The 19,032-nt window shown below is 42.4% G+C and overlaps 2 protein-coding genes across 3 annotated transcripts in view; one reads left to right on the top strand and one right to left on the bottom strand.

The window, feature by feature from the left end:
• The window catches only part of cyfip1 (cytoplasmic FMR1 interacting protein 1), a 33,291-nt gene that overhangs the window by 3,574 nt on the left and 10,685 nt on the right, over positions 1-19,032 (bottom strand). For both annotated transcript variants that reach the window (XM_047586228.1, XM_047586229.1), the window contains exons 4-27: positions 18,955-19,032; positions 18,635-18,736; positions 18,366-18,547; positions 17,160-17,256; positions 15,605-15,733; positions 15,377-15,481; positions 14,925-15,016; positions 13,614-13,731; positions 12,968-13,090; positions 12,740-12,865; positions 12,487-12,653; positions 11,343-11,490; positions 10,171-10,324; positions 9,912-10,068; positions 8,998-9,094; positions 8,413-8,489; positions 7,398-7,506; positions 7,188-7,307; positions 6,844-7,043; positions 5,760-5,847; positions 1,828-1,971; positions 1,589-1,679; positions 309-439; positions 128-200 (exon numbers count right to left, since the gene is read on the bottom strand). In XM_047586228.1, coding sequence (XP_047442184.1) covers positions 128-200; positions 309-439; positions 1,589-1,679; positions 1,828-1,971; positions 5,760-5,847; positions 6,844-7,043; positions 7,188-7,307; positions 7,398-7,506; positions 8,413-8,489; positions 8,998-9,094; positions 9,912-10,068; positions 10,171-10,324; positions 11,343-11,490; positions 12,487-12,653; positions 12,740-12,865; positions 12,968-13,090; positions 13,614-13,731; positions 14,925-15,016; positions 15,377-15,481; positions 15,605-15,733; positions 17,160-17,256; positions 18,366-18,547; positions 18,635-18,736; positions 18,955-19,032 — 2,908 coding nt within the window. The remainder of the gene's footprint in view (positions 1-127; positions 201-308; positions 440-1,588; positions 1,680-1,827; positions 1,972-5,759; positions 5,848-6,843; positions 7,044-7,187; positions 7,308-7,397; positions 7,507-8,412; positions 8,490-8,997; positions 9,095-9,911; positions 10,069-10,170; positions 10,325-11,342; positions 11,491-12,486; positions 12,654-12,739; positions 12,866-12,967; positions 13,091-13,613; positions 13,732-14,924; positions 15,017-15,376; positions 15,482-15,604; positions 15,734-17,159; positions 17,257-18,365; positions 18,548-18,634; positions 18,737-18,954) is intronic.
• On the top strand, positions 1,989-5,743 carry LOC125008883 (fibronectin type III domain-containing protein 9). Its single transcript, XM_047586235.1, has 2 exons — positions 1,989-3,556; positions 4,559-5,743. The coding sequence occupies exon 2, from the start codon at positions 4,639-4,641 to the stop codon at positions 5,275-5,277; it is 639 nt and encodes a 212-aa protein (XP_047442191.1). The 5' UTR covers positions 1,989-3,556; positions 4,559-4,638; the 3' UTR covers positions 5,278-5,743.

Genomic DNA, 19,032 nt, shown 5'->3' with positions numbered 1-19,032 from the left:
CCTTTGAATGTACTCGTTTCAAACAGCTTTGAACACGTGTGTCAACTGACGTGGACAGACAACAACTATTTCTTTTATCCTTTCACTCAAATAAATAAATACATCCTTTCATATTTAATGCATTTACCTTTGACGTGGACTCTGGGCAGAATGTTCTGGAAGGGTGCAGCATGCAGCAAATCACAAACCTCTTCCTGCGACTGGAAAAAAAGAAATAGCAAAAATTTAAACCAAAAAAAAAGGTGCATAAAAAGGCTCCCTTTTTGTACTACTTGCTAAATAATCATGATCCCGTCACTGATCCCTACCAGACTTTGCTCGCTCAGCAGGCAGAACAGAAGGGCGTTGCCCACTTCCCTCAGGTTCTGGAAACACACCGTCTTCAGCTCAGCGTACTCAACGATGTCCTTCAGCTGGTGGTGAAAGAACTCCAGGATCCCTAGAAAGAAGTTCAGACCTGTTACATCTGTGACGTTATCGTTTAAACAGCCCTCAAACATTCATCCCAACGTGATGCAAATTTGCTGCGCTGTTTAGTGTTGATTTAATGGAGATTTTAGTTGCACAGTTTGCCTCTTTTGACTGAAACGATTGAGTGTGACCAGTTGGTTCCTGTTTCAGACTCTGGTCTCTGCAGCACGAGGTTAAACTAGCATCACCATCTGGTGATGGAGCGCTTTAACCAACCGGCCAAGTTGCAATTTACAAGGTCAGAGTGGAGTTGAACCGAGTATAAAACGGCTTCACTTCATTTTATCCTATTAAGCTGGCTGCTGAGGCTTCAGGCCGATTTAACCCAAATTCACCCCCACTAACAACTGAGGAAGAAATCCCGTTTGGCCCAAATTATCTGGTAATGTTGTGTGTTTACGGCGCCGCTCTTAAATCTTCCCAACTGCTCACAGAATTACCCCGCCCATCCAGATTAATATATACGTAACATGTTTCGTATGAAGGATTTAAAGTCGGGATGATTGCGTCAGTGTTCTGACAATAACCAATTAGAGTGGACACGGACACGGAGCAGCTGACCGCGTTGTCAAGAAGTGGTAATAATGTTTCCCTTTGAGGCTCGTGTGAGCTAGAACACGACCGTTTCCCTGCTGGATCACATGGGGTGCTGCGTTCAATATCTGATCTAGCAAAATAATTAAGTCCTATAATTACTGTGCTATTATTTTCAAATCTTTTGTTGTGTTCCACTTTTAAATCAGAGAGAACACATCTGTGTTGTGCAACCTGAATTCAAAACTGGGCAGGATCTTAAAACTCGTATTTCTCGAGGTCAGCATTGGACAAATGTGTGAAATGTTACATGGATAATTAGCATATGAACTCCTGTTTTATGGACACAAATGTGTCTGGTGAGGTCACAATCTTTGGTTACTAAAATCAAATCATCCTTGAGTCAGTAAATACGCTGTAGGTGTCAAATTTGAAGAAACATCCTCAGGACACTCCTGAGATGTTGTGTTCGTGGGAAAACAGACAAATGTGCAAAGAGACAGACAACACAAAACCACAAGGCCTCTGATCTGGAATTTGCATTAGGCTAATTACCCAGAAATATAATATTATTTCCACCTACCAGGGGAGCCATACTCATGACGTGGAAGTCTGCAAATCTTGGGCATCACCTCCATCAGGGTCTTCACATACTGCATGATGGTGCCCTGGAGCTGTACGAGAAGAGCATTAATCATTCACTTAAAAGGAAATGATGAGTCTTTTGCTGGTTTGTTTCGTATATGATAACAAAGGAAGCGGCGTCTTCTATCTCTAAACAGCCGCCTCCCGCACACCAGCACTGACTGCCGTCACACTCACCAGGCTCTTGACGACCTTCAGCAGCTCCTCCATCACGACAGCGATGCCCTGGTAGCCCAGCAGTCTGCACATGACCTTAATGTGCGGGGGGCCCACAAAGTTCCTGTAGGTGCTAAATATGCTGCTGTACGCAAGGTTTAGGGTCTAAATGCAGAGGAAAGACAAACGACACAGCGGAAAAGTTGAGTTGAGTTGAGTTGAATAAGCATTGGACTACGACACACAAGCTTGTGAAATTAAACAGAAATATGTAAAAAAACAAAAAACAAAATAGAGTGCAATAATTATGACACCACCAATTACCATAATTAGTCATGATAGGGGCTCTGTGATGCTGTACTTAATTACCACAGAGCTTCCAGCTGAATACTGCTGACAGCAAGATACACCGATCAGGCATAACATTATGACCATGCATCCACGTGGATGTTGCAAACACACACACACAAAAACGGTTTAGGAACAACTCAGAAAACATGAAAAACAGTACAAAGTGTTGACCTGGCCTCTAAACTCCCTAGATCCCAGACTGTGGGATTCTCCACAGAGACAACTCCCCTCAACCCATAGCACCCAAAGGCCCCCGCTAACAACATCCTGTTACCAGACACCACAGGACGCCGTCAGAAGGTCCATGTCCGTTCTCTGATGAGTCACAACTGTTTTGGAGGCACAAAAGCCTGATCAGTGTACTCCCAACATCACTGTTTCCATGGGCTACCGTGTCCAACACAGTGACATAGCATGTCAGTATGGAAACATAAAACTACACTAAACCCAAAGTAAATCAGAGCCTGATAACAATGTCCGTAGTTACAGTGTTTGGTCATAAACACAAAGACAAAGAGAAATGATTGCACCTCGTGACAACTCCACTGGAAAAATAGTGTGGGAATGACATGTCTGGTGACAATGAACAGTGCAAAATTTCATGGAAATCCCACCATTTCATCACTCATGTAATAAGCAACAAAAATACATACATACATATGCATAATAAGTAATAAATTGTATCGATTTAGCCATCAAGGCTAAAAAAAAAAAAAAATGGTTCATCTCCTACGAGATGAATGTGCTTAGGAAATTTAACTTTGCCTGCTAAATTGTGAGACATCTTGTGTGCAGATTTTGGCCTGAGGGCGGAGCAGAAGGGAGGCTCTATTTTTTTGTGGAAGCATGAGCATCACGGTGGCATTAGGGTCGTCCTCTGGGGACCAAGAATAGCTACAGTAAATCTCGCAATAATCTGTCCGACAGTTGGACAGACGGATCATTTCTGCTCCTCTCCAACCCCCCACCCCTAGATACTCAAGACACCAAGGTATGGCCCGGAGTACTGCGAGGTCTCCAGATGAACTAGCAGAGGGGGAGGCAGGATGGCAAAACAAGACAGCAAAATGAACGACCGTGAACAAATCACATCCACTTCGGATGCACAACCCAACACTTTTTCAACGTCCACCGTATGTTTTTTTCGACTCCCTCTCTCTCCTGTTGGTAGAGAGGTGAAGCTGCTGCTGCTGCTCTAATCCACAGCAGCGCTCCCTCTAGTGTGGTAGCAGAGGAGATAACGACACAGCGATCTGTGCTTCAGTCCTGAGGTTGGAAACCTACACACCAGCAGCAGCAGCAGCAGCAGCATCACAGCTCTTGACGGAGTGACAGTGGAGTAAATGTTATTATGATTTTATAGCAGCAGGACAACACAACACAGACTCAGCATGTACTGGTAAGTCTCATCACTATTCATTTTCTGCTCTTAAGGGGATGAGCCACTTATGACTTCCACACAATATAGACAACTAGGTCCAGTACGTTGCTACGGGTTACGGGCATCGCAACAAAAGTACGTGCAAAAGGAAACCGAAAAATATGGTGACTTGAGGTAAAAAGAGTCAGATGGGAACCTGCTGCTTTGACCTATTAAATAATAAAGTAATACGCTAAAAATGACTTTAGACCTAGATTTCTGTGTGTTCGGATTTTTAGTATGTATGAAAAAACATGCACTTTGAATGTGGCTTGTTCCCAATAAGCACCACACCCATGGAAGTAAAAAAAAAAAAAAAAAACACACACTTTGAACACACTTTCATATCTGGGCTTTTCTCAAAGTCGCACTTTTAACTCCTGCATTATTAATGAAAACAGTCTCTTCAGAAATCTGAGCGCGCTGTGTATTTTGCCGAATATCTCTACACACACTCACCTCCCTCCTACCACTGCACCGTGTCCCAGAAAAATCATACAAACATCGGTTATTATGTGTCAACGACAAGTAAGTAGATAGAAAATTAAGAGTTAAAACTAGACTTCAGAGAATCCATATTCTAGAAAGAGAGCAGATGTGTGTCATAGAAAAGGTTCCATCTGTATGTGTGTGCATAGGGTTGCGGGAGCTTAATGAATCCCAAGAATACACACAGGTCCTTGGAAGAACCCGAAATATTGGAGACATTAGAGCAGTACTACGGTAGGATGTGATAACGTATCATCCTCAAAAAGTTGGCAATAAGGATCATTCATCATTTTTGGAAACAGTTTGTTGGTTTGTTTGTTTCCTTGCTTTGTATGTGAGAGAGGAACAGCTGGTGCTGAAATCTAAGCAGTCAATGAAGCCAAAGAAGCATCACTAGGCCGACACATCTGCTCCTTCCATCCATGATTTCATGACTAGAACGCCCTGGTCATCTAGTGTCTCACTCTGTGTTGCATTATCTCTACATTTCAGACCAGTTTCACTTTGTGAGAACACAACAACAACCGAGGAGGCGACCCACTAACACTGACTGAGCTCACTGGCTCCTCACGATGGGGATTGTAGTCTACAACATCTCCTCCACGTCGGCCAGAGTGAGCTGGCCGCCGTCCCCCACCTGCCGGGACACCTTCTACAGCGTCATGTACGACCCCAACTGGAACAGCCTCCTAATGGGATACAAGCGCAAGAGTTTCATGCACGAGGAACGCATCGCCGTCAGTCAGACCAGCACACACCTGGCCAACCTCCTCCCCCAGACCGCCTACTTCTTGTGCGTGACGTGTCAGGCCGCCAATCCTGTGCGGGACCAGTGCCAAGTGTTCAGCACGCCAAGCGAGAGCGCCGAAGGTCACGACAGGGCCGGCTGGGAGCTGGCCATGGGCGTCTGGCTGACCTGCTGCATCTTGCTCCTGCTCATCGCCTCCATCCTGCTGTGGGGATGCCTTCACACCATCTGCACCATGCCCGGCCAGGCCGCGGACGGCTGCGCGGCGGGGAGCAACTCGTCCCACCGCGACATGTCTGGATCTGGGTGCCTTTACACTCCCAGGAGCAGCAGCCTGGATAGCTCCAAACACGCCTCCGTCATTCAATCCCCCCTCCTCTCGGCGCAGCCCACCGGCCACATAATTACCCAAGACCACGAGCTGAGGACGCTGGCTAAGCTGTCTGGCAGCGAGCCATCATGAATCAACCAGATTAAGGTCATCCACAGCATTGTTCTGCTCGCACTGAATTGTATATTCATATTTATCCGGTGATGAAATCCTATTTGTGCTTAGGAGAATATGTGTTTTCAAAGGAATCATTTTAAACAAACATTGCTCTTCAAAGTTTTCAATGACAAATGAAAAGGGGAAAAGAAAAAAAATACCTCATCCATATAATGTGAAAATTCAGTTGTAAAAAAAACTTTTCATGTTTGTGTTCCTAGTGATATACATTTAGGTTTTTAGATTGACATTTTTTTCCATTTATTTTTACACATGGTTTTCTTATACTGATGCTTTTCCACATGTATTCAGTAGATGCGTCTTGCAATTATGTGGTGACGTTCAGCTTCATTATGTGGTCTTATGCAGCTGGTGAGGTCAATAAAAAGAAAAAAAAAGAAAGGTCTTTGCTTTCTCTGGGAGGGATGATGATAAAAACAAAAAATAAATGCACTGACCTTGGACCCGTAGAGATACTGGGGCTGAGCGTTGGGTGGCTTATCCCTCTGGAACTCCTGAGAGAAGGGCAGGATGGTGCGCACAAACCTGAACGCAGCACACAGACGACAGGACATGTAATGTCAACAATGAGGCAGGGCACATTCACACCCTTTCAGCAGAGTTGTGTTTCTTTAAGATATGCACATAAAAATAAAAGGAAAAAAAAAAAATAAATGGAAATAAATCAGGCATTGAACATTCATGGCCTGCACAACAGCAGAGAACATGTGTCTGTTTGCACAAAATATGAAGGCTGTAACTGAATTCACACAACAGTTCGAGTGATTTCTTGAGAGCAGCATATGATACAGCGTGTTGCATGAGAAACTCTGCTGCACAGTTCGCACCTTTTACTGTTACTGGAAGAAACAATTAAAGCCTGATGTTATGGGCACTTACAACAGCTTTAGTTGTCACTATGTTTTCACAAAATAACAGACCGTTATATATGTGTGTGTGTATATATATATATATATATACACACACACACACACACACGTATGCATGTATGTGTGTGTGTGTGTGTTTGTGTGTGTATACACACACACAGACACACACTTTCTGATAAGTTACAACTGTTTTGAAGGCACAAGGGAAGGTGGTTATAATGTTGTGGCTGATTGGCGTATAAAGAACACACATTAAACTGTAATAATAATGAAGACCTTAAAAACAGGACCAGGGCACTAGGATTAGGTGGTGGCAGTTCTGCTGGTAGTCCAGATTTGCTTCTATTATTTCCATGCATTTGCATTTACATTTGCAAGTGTTTGTTCAAAACTGGGTTGATCGATTTTGACCTTCCAGTGCCATGTTTTCATTTTCAGACGTCTTGAATTGTATGTGATGTATCGCTGTTGTTGCAGCAGCGCTCCTCTGGAGTCCTACGTGATGAACATCTGAAGCAGCAACTATTTAAGCAAGATTGCAGTCGAACTCCTGTTTTGATGTCAAACATTTACCGACAAATTGGTCAGCACAGCTACGCTAAACACCGCAGGAGTGTGAACCTGAACAGGCGGTAACCCCCAAATAACGCACCTGTTGGTCGAACCGTTGTAGCAATAGTTGGGCAGGAAGTCATAGTTGAGCTCCCAGAAGACGTGCAGCGTTATGCGGCCGTAGGGAGCCGACACATTGTGGTTAGCCTCGCGGAACATGGCGTCCAAGCTGTCCAGAGTCAAAAACTTACTCAGGAGCTTGTGCGTCATGCGGTTGATATCCAGAAGACCTTCCAGTTCCTTTAACCAAGAGATACACATAAAAAAAACATTCACGACTTCTCACCCAAGCATGTCTCAGTCCAAGCACACAGTGTCAGTATGTTCACAGGTCATCATGTAAACAGCTGCATTGTTACTAAACCCTGGACAGAAATGACCTACCACAATGGAGGTGAGGTCCTCACTCTCAAAGCGATTGATGGCCAGCTCTAGAGATTTGTACAGGGCAGCTGAAATCCTCTGAGTGATCAGTCTGTTCAGGTCAATGGAGCGGCCTAGGAGCTGAAGTTCAGAAACGCAGCATGAAGGCAAAATACTCAGCGGCAGCCAGGGCAGAAAGATCAAAATGCAGGACCAGTACGTTACGTTTACCTGGACGTGGCGTTGCTTCAGCAGCGTCTCGTAGCGGTTGGAGGACGGCCAGGGAATGTTGGCCCCTTGGTTCTTGCAGTCAGTTCGCAAACGCTTGTCAAGCAGAAGACTGAGGGATTCAATTTAACAGACACAGAGTCAAAGTCAGTCAAAGTACAACAAGAGGTAATCAACCTTTTATTATCAGATATGTCAGATGTATCCTCACATCCCTGTCAGATTAACTCATTGACTCTCGTTATTGAAGGTATAGTTTCAATTGTGTCTTTAACATGTAGAAAGTCAGGAATAGAATAATGATAGTGAATTACATTAACTGACAACTGCTTTGAAGTATTTATCTTCTTTATTTATTCTTTACCATTTCTACTGCTCTTGTCTGGCAACTAGTTTTCATTCAAACTTCATAGCAACACGTGGAAGGTGCAGTAGATCAGGTGTAGCTGGATTAATTTATTCATTTGGACAATTCAGTTTCACTCAGTGTGTTCACATGCACAAAATTAGATTTTTCTGAATGCGGTCCTTGTCCCAGTTTGTGTTTTATGCAACGAGACAATCAAATAACCAACAGGAACATGTCCTCCTCCTCCACACTAGGTGGTGATACGTGTCTTGTCAGCAGGTTAATACCATGTTCATAGGTTGACCACCAGCGCAGCTGTTGTGGTACATGTGCACACGCGTTGTCCAGTTTAAGTCTGACTAAGCGTATACATGCCGGAGATTTCCAATCATATTATCTGGGTGTCTTAATCGGATAAGGACAACTCCAATTTCAGCTGGAGCAACGTGTTTACATGCACTTAATTTGTCCAGTTAAAGTCGAATTAAGGCAATAATTATTTTTTTCACGTGCATGTAAACATATTGACACAGACATGTTAATTAACTTCTTCAACGTTTTTCTTTGTTTTTAAATGCTCATAATTGAGAGTCAGTGCATTACAACACAGGTGAACCCATGACATCTTTATTTATGGGACACTACGAAATGTCGAAAAGATGCACCTACCTTCCAGCTAGAATCTTGTAGTAGCCAAATATCTGATCAGCCAGTTTGTAGACGAACTGATCGAAGCACAAGTTCACCTGAAATGACACCAGAAGTTCATGTCTGTAGGTTTGGAAAACACGAATCACTCATAATAAGTTTAGCAACACAGATGTAACCAGGTGACTGAATTTGATGTGGATGTGGAAAGATTCTAGTGACAACAGATGCCACCTCAAAAAATTTTCACAACCTTTGCATTTATTGCATTAACTCCAGCTGAACATACACACTCATTAACAGTTCATTCTAGCTACTTTAGTTGTGTTTACATATGCCGTTACAAAGTGACTGGGAATGCAACAACATAACAAATATGTGCTACATGTCTAAGTAACATCCATATAAATGTCAGGTCCAAAACTTTCCCAGCAGGGCACTGAATTGTCACAAGATGATCAAGGTTATTAACTTCTCCTTTCAGCGGTTTTAATGTTATGGCTGATTGGTGCATATTGAGTTTGTGATACAGCAACTTAGAGAATGATATATTTACAAAGGCTAAGGTGGTCAATCTGGAATATCACATCATTAAAATCAAATTACCTCAGCCTCTATTTCGTCGTAGAGGAACTGCTTCTTGAATTTGGTCAGGGCGTAGTGTGCACTGTCGTTGTACAAATCCAGGGGATAGAGCACATACCTGCAGGGGATTAAAGAAGCAGCGTTACACCCAAGTGCCTGCTTTTGGATTCAAGCATGTCTGCAAGTGTGTCTGCAAAAACAAGATTACAAGACAGAAGATTGGAAAAGAAGAAAATGTGTTTAATGTCAAAAAGAAGTGGCGCACAGAATTATCGTTATCAGATATGTAAAGGGTTTAAACGCATTAAATCAACACATCTGAATGCAAGGAACAACTTCTCCACCGAAGCGATTCACAACTACAAAATGATACAAGTTTTATTTCCTATCTATATAATTAAATGTGTGTTTCAGTATAACTACAACACTAATGATTCCTGCCAGTGGACATTCTTAATGGCTTATGTAAAGACCTCATATCAAAATAATCCTGCAGCGAACAAGAACAGACCTGGAAACATTTACGGTTAATCCCAGTTTTTGGGATTTTATCCAAACATTCTTTCTTTCTTTTTATGATAACACAACATACGAAAAAAACTTCCTCTGAAGTTGCTGCATACCTCATGGCCAGTCACACCACCAATAATCTCAATCACAAACTGAAAGCACTACATTTAGTTAGAAAAGGACACGGACGGACACTGTGTGTTGTGTTTGTGTTTTCAACCAGAAAATTATACTGGATACTTTGTGTTTCTACTGATAGATGGAGGCTCCACGGTGCAAAGCTAAAGAACGGTTCCCAGAAAGGCAGACAAACACTTAAATTGTTCAGATGTATGGGAGGGAATCAGTCAGAGGTGTTGGAGAGTAGCAGAAATAAATGTTTCCACAATTTCTTGTTGAAACAAAAACATAAAGACATGATTTACTCCATCATTGAAGCTTCCTTGGTCTCCAGGATGTGGTCTGTGAGGATCCATGGCATGGACATTTCGATGGGGAACTGGATCCTGCGACCCATAGTGAGCTCCAAGAAGAACTCTCTGAACCAGAGCTGGGACAGGTCACAACACTGCTGCAAGGTCTCTGTGTGTAAGAGAGGGCGGACACAACAACACAACATCAGCTGTCATACAACTTTCAAAGGTTCCTCAGGAGCTTCGAGGTCACGCCACCGTTTCTTCTCACCGCTAAAATTCAGCAGATGTGTGTAAAAGAAGGACTCGCGGTGAAACTTCTCAATGTCCAAGATGGTGGGGCCCTCCAGACTGCTGCGCATAGTCTTCTTTGAGCCACTTTTGTCAGCAATGAGAGACTCCAGCATGGTCCTCACCATGTAGAGCTGTATATGAAACAACGGAGACTCAATGAACAAATGGACAAATCTAGCTACACAGCAAATTCTCCTGAAACACTGTCATCGTTACGTTGCAGGTGGTGGTAGTTGATATGCAAGAGAGCATAATCTCATCAAAAACAGTATTTTCATACTCTCTACTGAAAACAGTTGTTGGCTGACTGGGAGTGACGCACACAGCAAGCAACAGCGTTAATCTGCAGACGAGGGCTTAAAAATTAACATTCTGATTAATAGCAGATGAGTTGCAGGAGGGAGAAATAATACCCTACATGATTGATGAGGCAAATATTAAGAGAATTGCATCCATAAAATGGAAAATTTCCTCAGGCATGAATAAGCAGACGAAATAAATCTTAGTTTGAAGGGATTAACACGTCACTCTGCGCTGAGGCCGTACCTGTTGTTACCAAACCACACGTATCTCCCAATCATAAATAATGCGTGATTGAATACAAATCAATGCAGTTTTCGTTTGCATGTAGAGTGGGAGGGTGTCAAAGGTGATCTACACATCACTGTGAGCCGGGCTTTATAGTCGTGCACCTGGAAAACAGATTAGTTCTTGGAACGGATCTCTAAGCTGACAAATGTGGGGTTTATGCAACATAACGAATGCTACTACTAAATAACAGCATGTGCTATATACATAACATAATTGGAGGCATGATTGCTTTTCAGCAGCGCACGGCGAGTATGGATTTAAAGAGAAAAGCCACAAGTACACTCTGAGAAGAGAGATTGAAAAGAGGAGCGATCAATACGCAACACGGAAGAGAATACTGTGGCAGAGCATCCTTCTCTGAAACACACGGACTCGTATTATCCCATTTTTCCAGAAGTGATTAAACCTTGACAGCGACAAACCTGAGCTGTGATGAAGAGGTAAAGCGAGCGTATGAAGCCTGGCTAATGTGAACTAACAGACCTTGGTTTGATAAAACCTCGGAGGCGAAGGGCAGGATTAAGAGAGATTAAAATTGTGTTGGTGCTGAGGCGAGACCTGTGTGCTGGAGGGGCCCACGGCGCGGCGAGGAACCTTGATGTCGAAACCGCCCTTTGGATCCTTTTCTCCACGGAGGGCGGGGTCGTTGTGAGGCTCCCTCCCGGTCTCCCAGTCGCAGACCGTCTTCCGGATGGCCTGGAGGACGCTGTAGAAAAATGACAATTCAAAAAAAAAAAAATGCAGTGAGTCTTGCTTAAAGGCATCTCAGCAAGATTCTATTTATTGTACAACGCAACAATTTCCATGAGGGCAGAGGTTTACTGGAGCACAATCGCTTATCATCACGTGTAAACTGACAATTTTCCCAGTGTGCTTGCTTGGTTTCTTGTATCCAAAAATGTTAAGAAGAACTTGGAAATGTTTCACCACTCATCCAAGTAGCTTTTTAAGTCCTGAAGGACTGGTGGGGAGTTCAGGTTCACATAGAGGGTACGCATGTGACGTCACAGCCAGCGAAGTGGCCACTGAGGGGCAAAACATGACAGACTAGCCACATAAGCCGCAGATATATTTTTACAGATATCTCTGACTGCTAAAGAAAACAGACGTAAATGGATCGCTGTGTTAGAAGAAACAACCGTGGTTCACATTAAGTGTCAGGTAATATTAATTTATGCTGTATTTGTTGATGAAGTTGTACCTTAAGTTACTTCTTAGGTCACGTTCTGGAGGGCTGTCAGATAAGTTTGTGGATGTTGTTGTTTTGGCGTAGTTACGCCCGACAGTAACTTCAATAATTTCAGTTCCAATAATAAATTACAAACAATAAACAGAATATTTGTGATCACTCCTCATCATCCTTTTAACGTCAAGACGGACGCTACAGTGTTGTATGGCTAACGTTACTTCTCAGTAAAGCTCTGAGCGTTAGCATCTTTTATTTAGCTACATTAATGAAATGACCTGAAACTAACAAACTACCTGAGACTGAGGCTAATCCACTTTCCCAAATCCATACTAGTTTGTACTGATCACTGTCGAGTTCAATTGTCCATAATTTGATCTGATAAGCCACATTTTTCCTGTTCACATGTATTTACTGCTACATTCCACCGTGTGTGGTCAGTGCAAACCCTCTGCAGGAACATCTGTGAGTGCAGACCATGAGGATACATTTCTTGTAATAAGTTGTTAATTGTACCTCTGGATGACATTTTTCTTCTTCTTGATAGCCTGTCGCAACGGGTCGCGCAAGGTGATTTGAGCGAAGTCCTGCAGGGCCGAGTAGATGGTGTGACGGATGGCGTGGTTGAACACGCTCTCCATGCGTCCCATCAGCACCTGCAGCCCCTTTATCATAGCCATCACCTGCCAGAAGCACAACATTCAGAGGATGACGGGGCTGCTGTGATTTCAAAGGACATAATGCATGCATGTACTGTATGTGTACAAACCTCCACCAGGGCAAACTTCTCCTCGCTTGTGTAGTTGTATCTGGTGGCTCTCTCGTACTCCTCGGCGTTGTCGGGACACTCCTTGTTGGAGTATTTGTCAGTAGGATGAACCAGTTTCCAGGAGTACTGAGGACAACAAAAGGTTTTTTTTTTTTTTAATAGAAATGCCCAGTCCAAAGTCATCAATAAATAGGTAATATGTGCTTTGTGCAATGTGCGCTTCCTCACCACTTCCATAACGTGAGCGCTCCACTGGGAGAGCAGCTGCATGCCCTGCAGGGCCAAGTCAAACAGCTTCCTGTACTCGGTGTCGGTCTTTTGGGATTCTTGGCGCCCTGATCCAGTCACCACCTGCACAGACGCAAACGAAAAAAATGCACAGACACTCAGCGCCCACTCCATACAATCCTGGCTTTCTCACAAAAGAGAACTGGAGTGGAAACTGTAAACGAGGGCCAGCGCAAAATGTCAAAATTCAGGAGAAAAACTGCTCCATTGAAATTATTTTTCATCCTCTCAACTTTTCTGTCATCAGAGCAAATGAGATCCACACGTCAGTCAGTTACATTTCCATCATAATCACTGAATTACGGCCGCTGGAAATCCACAGGGGAAAAAAGCCTCTTATATCACCACTTGAGAAAGAGCTCACTTGTCAGATGAAATAACCTGACAGAGGATGGAGCATATGTTTCTTTATTCTAAAGGTGAGGTAGCAGTGAAGGCATGAATGTAATGCCCCAAACCGCACTTCAGCAATATATTACCATAATATGACTGCTCCAGAGACAGCCTTATATCCCTCTGATGACTTATTCTCAACAGCAGAGAGCCTGAGTGCTGCAGTTTAAACGCAAAGGATTTCCATACTAACCTCGCTGTTGCTATAGCGAGCCAGTTCGGAGATGAAGCGCATGTGATCCTCGCGGATCTGAATCATCTGCTCACAGATGTTGTACTGGGGGCTGCTGGATATGGACGTGCAGGTCCACCTGAAGACGGGGGAATGGAGCCGAGTTAGTAGAATGTAAGGATATGTTCTGGCTATCGAACAGAAAACAAGCCGGCGTTGACAGGAACAAAAACAAAAGGCTTTATGGAGAAGAAGCAGACAGAGACAGAGCTGAGTTCAGTTTTAAGGTGATGAGACTGAACTCATTTGTCTTTCACTCCTCAGGGTAGCTGCTGATATTAAGTGAAACATGAGCCTCACAAAAAGAAAGAAACAAGATAATTACATCCTCATTACATCCAATTACATCTGTTTAATTCCACCTTTTTTTTATTCACTTATTTTAATTCACTTACTTTATAATTCTGTTAAGTACTCTGTATATAATTTTTTTTTCTACAATACATGTTTTGCTTTACCACTGCTGCTACACTTTTTTCCACTGCTGCAAGAAAATAATATATTATTCTATTCTATTCTATTCTATTTTTAAATATTTCTTTTTGTGTTATATATTATGTACGGTGTTGAGTACCTGTACACTGCTGCTGCACCTATGAAATTTCACAGTTAGAGATGAATAAAGCACCTGTCTATCCATCCATCCATCCATCTATTAATTTACTGTCATAAAAGACGTTAACCACACTGGCAGTCAAAATGGTTTGTTACTACATAAGGACATTTAATAACATCAGCCTGATTGATCCATATCAAACTAATATATATGAACTAACCCACCTTATGAGAATATGACTTAGGGTAGAAGCATGCACATTTCACACAGTAACAAGAAGTATAAATAACATCACTTAGCACTAAACCCAGGGTCCAGCTGATGCTGACAAGGCTGTCATTCATTTTGCAGGCGTTAGATCATAAACCGAAGCAGTGGATGAGGTCAAATTTCAAGCCTGGTGTACAGTTTAACAGCACCAACACACCACATCCTCCAAAAAGGTTTTTCTGATGCAACATAAACTGATCATCAGAACGGTCATGAAGAAGGATCTAGTGTAGGACTGTTACATTAGAATGGGTTTTTATCAGACTTAATAATTTTAATTTGCTGACGAGCACAAGAAATTCAGAAAGTGTAAAACACACTGTATATTCTACATTGGCAGCTGTGACTATATAACACTTCTAAAAGATCCGTTTTGTAATTTTGTAGTTCTGTGTATCTGACGCTGCCCCTGCTGTGTCACGGAGACGGAAGCGTTCTCCTCTCACCTGGACTTGTTCTCTTCAAAGTGAGCGCTGGTCTTGATGTACCGAGACAACTCAATCTGCATGTCACCGAACAGAGGGACCACCTGGAGTTGCTGTGGACATCAAGAGCACACAGATGCATATTATTAGCATCGCATTAAACAGCGGAAACACGGCAGCATAAATTTGCTTCACTGAAACTGTTTAATAAAAGGAGGGGGAAAAAAAGCATTTAATTTCACGGGCAAACAATGAACGATGCCCACATGAACCATTTGTAATCGTCCCTCTTGTACATGATTTTTATTCTATACTTTCTACTGTTGATCAAACCTGAAATCAAATTCAAACATAAAGGAAGGCTGATGATTAGGCAGTGAATAGGAAAAAAAAGCAGCAGGGCTGTGAATAGTGCTTATTATGAAAGACCAACAGAAATACTGTGAACAAAAATGTTGTACACTCTTTCATACCTTGAAAAACTTGTCAATCTTGGTGAGGTTAATTCTCTTCTTGGCGTCTAGCTTGTAGATGTTGCTGCTGTTTCCATCCATGAGGTACAAGCCAAAGCCCATTACCTGTGGAAGTGGAGAGGTGGTTATTTAAAGCATGTCCATTACTGTCAACAAGGTTAAATCGTTTCGAATAAGTGGTTCTGGGAGAGAGTGACGCGCCGTTTACAGCTGCGGCGCTTTACTTACTTTGAGCAGCATGTGTTTCTCACTGGGAGTGAGGTACAACTTGTTCTCATAGTAATCGACGCACAGGTTGACGATGTCGGCCAGCAGCTCTTCATATCCGTTAATCACTTCCAACTGCTGCTGCAAAGACTAGTGGACAATACGCAAAAGATGAGTTATTTCAATACTCTGCAAGGTTCTCCTGAACTTTCACCTGAGTTTTCCATTATGATAATAGTCATAATATGTCACTCTGTGACATAAGCCTTAGGGCTGGGTGGTATACTGCTTCATACCAAATACCATTTTCAATGGTGCGACTACATCACTGTGAGGCGGCGTGGTGAAGATGGAAAGCCCGAAAAATGAAGCAGCAGAACGAGAAGACTTGTGGCAAAACGTGTTGTTTCTTTGTGGGTTTTTTTTGTTTGTTTTATTTTAGGTTGACCAGATGTCCCTGATTTCTGAGGACAGTACCCGTTTTGGATGCTGTGTCTCCTGACTATGTCTCTCTCCAAATATGTCCCCAATTTCAGCTTTTTATAAATGAGGAAAAAAATGTTTCGAGCAGACTACAGTTATTACGGTAGCCAGTCACGCTGCTATCGTCATTGCAGCAGTTTAAATATGTCAAAATAAATGAAACCATAATTGTCTTCATTTCACCTCGATAACCACCACCAACACCGCGATGCACCACAGAGCGTCACAGGAAACCATACCTGTCTGTGGCTGTTAGCCTGGACAACTCCCCCATCTGAGGGTGCACAACCCATATTTATTTACAGACATATTTATACTGATAATGTGCAATAACTCATGTTCACTTCCTCTCATATACTAGTACATATTCCCTGTATACAAGGAGACTCTGGTCTTTAATATGTGCAATAACTTATGTTTATAACTATATTGACACTGAGGTTCTGCTATAACACATGCTTCCCTTTATTATCCTCATATACTTGTACATATTTCCTTATATATTCTCACCATGTGCAATAATTTTCCCCCGCTGTGCAGTGCCCCATATTCAATGTCACTGTAGAGCAACAACTCGGAACACAGGTTCACCTACACTTGCACATCTTGTCATTTATATATATTTGTATTATTTTTACATTCTCTAACTTGTTTTTATTGCCACATTGCTCTTTGTTCTTAACACTGGTTCCCTCTGAGTCGGAGCTGCTGTAACGAAAAGTAATTCCCCCCTGGGAACAATAAAGTAATTCTGATTCTGATAACAGTTCATTAATTATTTTCTTTAATCTCTGAGCTGTAAATGTCCCTCGATTTCCTCATCATCGCAGTAAAACAGTCCATCCTCAGTCGATCTACTGCATTAGTTCCTCCCTCAACCAGTAGAAAATGTGTGATATACTGTGATACAGTCAGAATTTTGAAAAATACCATGATATATATTTTTGGTAATACCCTAATTAGCCCTAATTAGCCTCATCCTCAACAACGCTGTGGACGTTTAGATCATTTTGTTTCTAAATCATGAAAACCTCAAATGAAGAGAGTGTGGAAAATGATTCGGCCTTTAGTACGGGACACACGTCCAACCAACCTGTGTGATCTTGTTGTGGTTTGCCAGGAACATGGACAGGTTCTGAGACTCCTGAATGGAGGAAGGTTCTGACATCTTCCTGAGAAACTGAGCGGCTCTGAGCGGAACAAGAAAAAGCACTTTAGTGAATTTCTTTTAAGGCAAAAACACGATCACAGAACAAACATCAAGACAGACAAACATCTGTCAGTGTCAGAGGTGGAGACGGGAGGCACAATCTGCAACGTGTGACAAACCCACACACCTCTGTTTACTTCTTCTCTTGCTCTTTTTGATCCTAATTGCCCCTCAGGGATAAATAAAGTTTTTCTGATTCTGATACTGTGTAGTGCTTCTGAGTCCTGACACATTTGAATATGAACAATGTGATGTGATGTGATGTATATTTTTAGATCCGGGGCAATCTACATTAATATTCTCCATGATATGCAGTAGCAGTCAAAAGTTTTTCATCAAACTTTATCTTTTTGAGTAAAAGGCTGGTATTTTAACGCTTTTTTGTTTACTACATGAATCCAGATCTTCACTTTTAAGCTACAATGAAGAAAATAAAGAAGATCAACTGAATGAGAAGATGTTACATTTTGACTTGTACTGTAGGTCCACAGTCAATGTCCTTAAAAAAAACATTTTAAGCTCACTAGAACTTGCCTTGACATTATGCAAATCGTTCAGTATCAAAGGACAAAAGAGTCAATAACATGAAACTTTTGACTGGTATTGAACGTGTATACAAACTTCAAACTATAAATGAGAAGAACTTTTTTTGGCATGTTTCATGTGGCATGTAGAATCTGCTACAAATATAAGAGATTGAACAGATTATCAAAAGGTTACACTAGCCCTCTGAAGAGAAAGAGTGAAAATGTCTTCTAATTGAGCCAATCTGTTCCCAGTGTAGATGTTACGTTGTTCTAACTGGGCTATTATTGTCAGAATATGAGCATCCATGTCAACCGCAAATGCCAAAAACAACGAATTAACACATTTTTACATTCGTTGCTCTATCCACTCCTGTATAAATACTATGTATTCTTCCTGCACTGAAACCAACTCATATAAACAAAGTCCAAGGGAAGCAGGGTTGGTTGGTGTAACACATATTGTTCACACAGGTTTTCTGGAGGGCTGACTAATGCTGCCACCCAGTGTCCAGAGTCGCAACAAGCTTTGTGAACGCATGCAACTGGTAAAGAGCGCGACTACCGTTTGTAAGCGGAGTGGTCGTTCTTGACGCTGCACTTCATGTTCTTCAGTTCGTCCAGCACAGCGAACATGTTGATGAACTTCCCCAGGGTCAGCAGGTACGCCTCAGAGACAAAGTCTTTCCTGCGCTCGGTGTGACACAGGCGACGGACCTCCCCGCAGAAACGGTCGATTGCAGTGCGCTGGATGAAAATCAAAAGGGCTTATGAATTAGGGTTCTTGCAGCAGGCCATCATCACGGCCTCTGGTGATTAAGTGCATCACGATACCTGGAAGTACATGAAATTCATCAGCTTTGTGACTTCTGGCTCCAGGACCTCCACCGTCTTCTCGTAGATCTCCACTCGGTTTGGCTGCTCGTTGCATTTCACCTGAGAGAGAAGAAGAAAAAATATATATATATATATATTTAATAAAGGGTTTGTTGACCAAGATACTTTAATTTTTCATGTTTATAGCAAGTTAACTAAACAAAATAACAAAGTTTCTAGCAAATCACACAATATCAGCCCATATAAAGTTGGTCAAATCCACACATGAACTTATTTGTTCAATCAGGTCACGCCAGTACCAGAAAGACAGTGATTACCTGTGGTATCGCACGTGAGCAGCTCCTCCAGGTGTAGAGCATGACGGCATACTCCTGCCCCTCCTCCAACATGTCATT

Source organism: Mugil cephalus, chromosome 6 (assembly GCF_022458985.1).
Source record: "Mugil cephalus isolate CIBA_MC_2020 chromosome 6, CIBA_Mcephalus_1.1, whole genome shotgun sequence".
Classification (NCBI taxonomy): Eukaryota; Metazoa; Chordata; class Actinopteri; order Mugiliformes; family Mugilidae; genus Mugil; species Mugil cephalus.
This window is presented reverse-complemented; position numbering and strand designations above follow the sequence as displayed.

Coding starts and splice junctions, on each gene's coding strand:
- LOC125008883 (XM_047586235.1), top strand. CDS start 4,639: ATGGGGATTGTAGTCTACAACATCTCCTCCACGTCGGCCAGAGTGAGC.